Source organism: Zingiber officinale, chromosome 1B (assembly GCF_018446385.1).
Source record: "Zingiber officinale cultivar Zhangliang chromosome 1B, Zo_v1.1, whole genome shotgun sequence".
Lineage (NCBI taxonomy): Eukaryota > Viridiplantae > Streptophyta > Magnoliopsida > Zingiberales > Zingiberaceae > Zingiber > Zingiber officinale.
This window is the reverse complement of record NC_055986.1, coordinates 11766252-11768955: the sequence shown is the minus strand read 5'-3', so window position 1 is coordinate 11768955 and position 2704 is coordinate 11766252. Positions and strand designations below refer to the sequence as shown.

Sequence of the window (2704 nt, the reverse complement as noted above, 5' to 3'; positions counted from 1 at the left end):
ATGTGAAAAAATTTAGAAAGAATTTCGAGATAATACTTGTTTCTGAAGGAAAATTTAACTTTTTGCGTAAATTAATCCAAATTTATATTTCAAAATAATAGTTGTCTAAGGCCCAACTCAATACCAACTTAGCCCAGTATGTGGCCCAATACCCCTATAAAATATAGCCGGCGAACAAGTTCTAGGTCACGCTGTGCTTCTCCAGGTGCGTCCCTCTCGGTCTGCTTCTAATTTCCCACTATCTACGATTTCTTCAATTTCAATATTCTTCTTCTCGATTCAGAAATGGCGAAATCAAAGAACCATACGGCGCACAACCAGTCGTACAAGGCTCACAGGAACGGGATCAAGAAGCCTAAGAAGCACCGGCACACCTCCACCAAGGGGGTACTCATCTCTCTTCTTTCTACTCTTTCCACCAGTTTAGTTGTTTCCCCTTTGTTTGTTTTTTAAAATTTCCGATTATGTTTTTTTTTTTTGCATTTTATCCTATTATACACCTTTCAACGAGCATTTGATTTTGTAGATTCCTGTTAAAGTGTTTTTTTTTTATTTCATAATATCGCAGATGGATCCAAAGTATCTTAGAAACCTGAGATACTCAAGGAAGCATAACGAACTCAACAAGAAGAAGGCTGCTGCCTCTGGTTCTGAAATGGAGTAGATTTAAGACACAGTGTTTATCAAGTAGACTTGCTGTTGATAAACAATCGTATTATTCAGCTTCTGTTTTAAGATATTTCCCTAAAAATAAAAAAAAAATTGATAATTTCAGTTAGTTTTTATTGGCTATCACATCACCGGTCACACCTCCAGCTTCTCCTTCGTAAATATTTATTTATTTGTTTTTTTTTTCTAAATATAAATATTAAATTGTTATTTGAAACCAATTCCTTTGCTATTTATAGCAAGCTGCGGCGCTTCTTTCGCAACCTCCTCCAACCCCCCCTCCTCCGTCCATCGCCGATCTTCTTGCGTCTATTTATATCAATTTCCTTGATTTTCTCCTCTTGAGCGATTCGAAACGAAGAGGAACCGAGATGGAGCTCGGTAGCCCTAACAATGGTGAATCCCTGGACTGCTCCCCTGCGCGCGATCGCATTGGCAACTCTAATTCCGGCCCTGGTCCGGATGCGCCCGGTGGCTACTTCTTCAGCTGCCCCGCCAGCCCCGTCCACTACGTTCTCTCCTCCCCTCCTTATTCCTTCTCCTCCGACGCCGCACCTTCCCCTACCACGGTCGACGACGGATGGTCTGCAGGACCCTTCGAGTTCGACGGTGCCGTCAGCGGAGGGACGATGACCTCCGCCGACGAGCTTTTCCTCGACGGCCAGATCCGCCCCTTGAGGATCTCCTCGTACCTTCTTCGCCCTCAGCGCCTCGCGCCTCTGCTGGATGGCGACGAGGAGGAAGGAGAGATGACCGCGGAGGAGGAGGATGGAAGGTGGAGAGGAATGAGGTCGCGGAGCAGATCCCTACACCGAAGGACTAGATCCATGTCCCCCCTTCGAAGCCCTCGGTTCCAGTGGCAAGAGGAAAAGATGGAGAAGCAAGAAGACGCGAACGAGCTCGAAGTTCTCGACAAAGACCCGAAAGAAGCAGTGGCGGAGACGCCGCCGGAATCCGAGCCATCCTCCCGCTCCTCCTCCACCTCTTCCACCTCCCCCGGCGGCAGGAGCTCCAAGAGTTGGATCTTTCTCAAAGATCTCCTCCTCCACCGGAGCAAAAGCGAAGGGAGCGGCTCCGACAAGGATAAATTCTGGCGCTCGATCTCCTTCTCCCCGTCCGCCAAACCAAAGCCCCAATTTCCGAGCTCCTCCGCCTCAACCCCGGCGTCAGTCGCTTCGTCTCCGGCAGCAGCAGAGAGGATCAAGCCACGGTGCTCGAAGAGACCGACGAACGGGGTATCAACGAGGCGGAGGCCGCCTGCTGCGTCGCTGTCGCCGCACGAGAGGCATTACACTGTTCGCCGCGCTCAGGCGGAAGAGATGAGGCACCGGACGTTCCTGCCGTACCGCCCAGGCCTGCTTAGCTGCTTGGGCTTCAGTTCGCAAAGCTACAGCAGCGCCTTCGACAGCCTCACCAAGGCCCTCAATCCCGTCACCTCACGGTAAACACTAATCAACCACCCTTTCTCGTCAAAACGGAGAGTTCCATATATATTTCAATATTTGTACATTTTTGAGGAGTTGAGGGAACCTACAAACCACACCATGAGTCTGTATCCTCAAATTAAACCGAACCTGGACGCCGAATTATTTTGGTCCAATAACATTTCGCTACGGTTGTTGAGCAGCAATTAACCATCGATGTACCGTGTCGCATAACGGCATTATTACATTTATGCCATCAGTACCGGCCTTTCCGTGCACGTGATGTGTCGGAACTCGGAAGAAATCAAGCATGTTAAAACAATAATGGGAGGAAGGGGTGGGAAAGGAAGAAGGGAATATAATTAAATTAAATGAAAAATAGAGATATAGGATCAAAGCTGACGGAGTTTCGTCGTTCCATATTTCACTATATCTCCATGGCTCTAACCAGCTTCAATGTGCTAATTTTTAAGATCAGTATCAATACATTGGAGTTAATTTATGTAAATCAGCTCTAACATAGTGCTGATTCGTATAAATCAGCACCAACTGTAAACTAGCACCAATTATAAATCAACACCACAATTGATGTTGATTTATACAAAAATCAA

The 2704-nt window shown here is 47.0% G+C and overlaps 1 protein-coding gene across 1 annotated transcript; it reads left to right on the top strand.

Annotated features, from left to right (window-relative positions):
- The first annotated feature begins 201 nt into the window (after positions 1 to 201).
- Positions 202 to 2273, top strand: LOC122050797. The gene is made up of 2 exons (XM_042611676.1): positions 202 to 387; positions 569 to 2273. Exon 2 carries the CDS (start codon positions 1041 to 1043, stop codon positions 2112 to 2114), a length of 1074 nt encoding a protein of 357 aa, XP_042467610.1. The 5' UTR covers positions 202 to 387; positions 569 to 1040; the 3' UTR covers positions 2115 to 2273.
- The last annotated feature ends 431 nt before the right edge of the window (positions 2274 to 2704 follow it).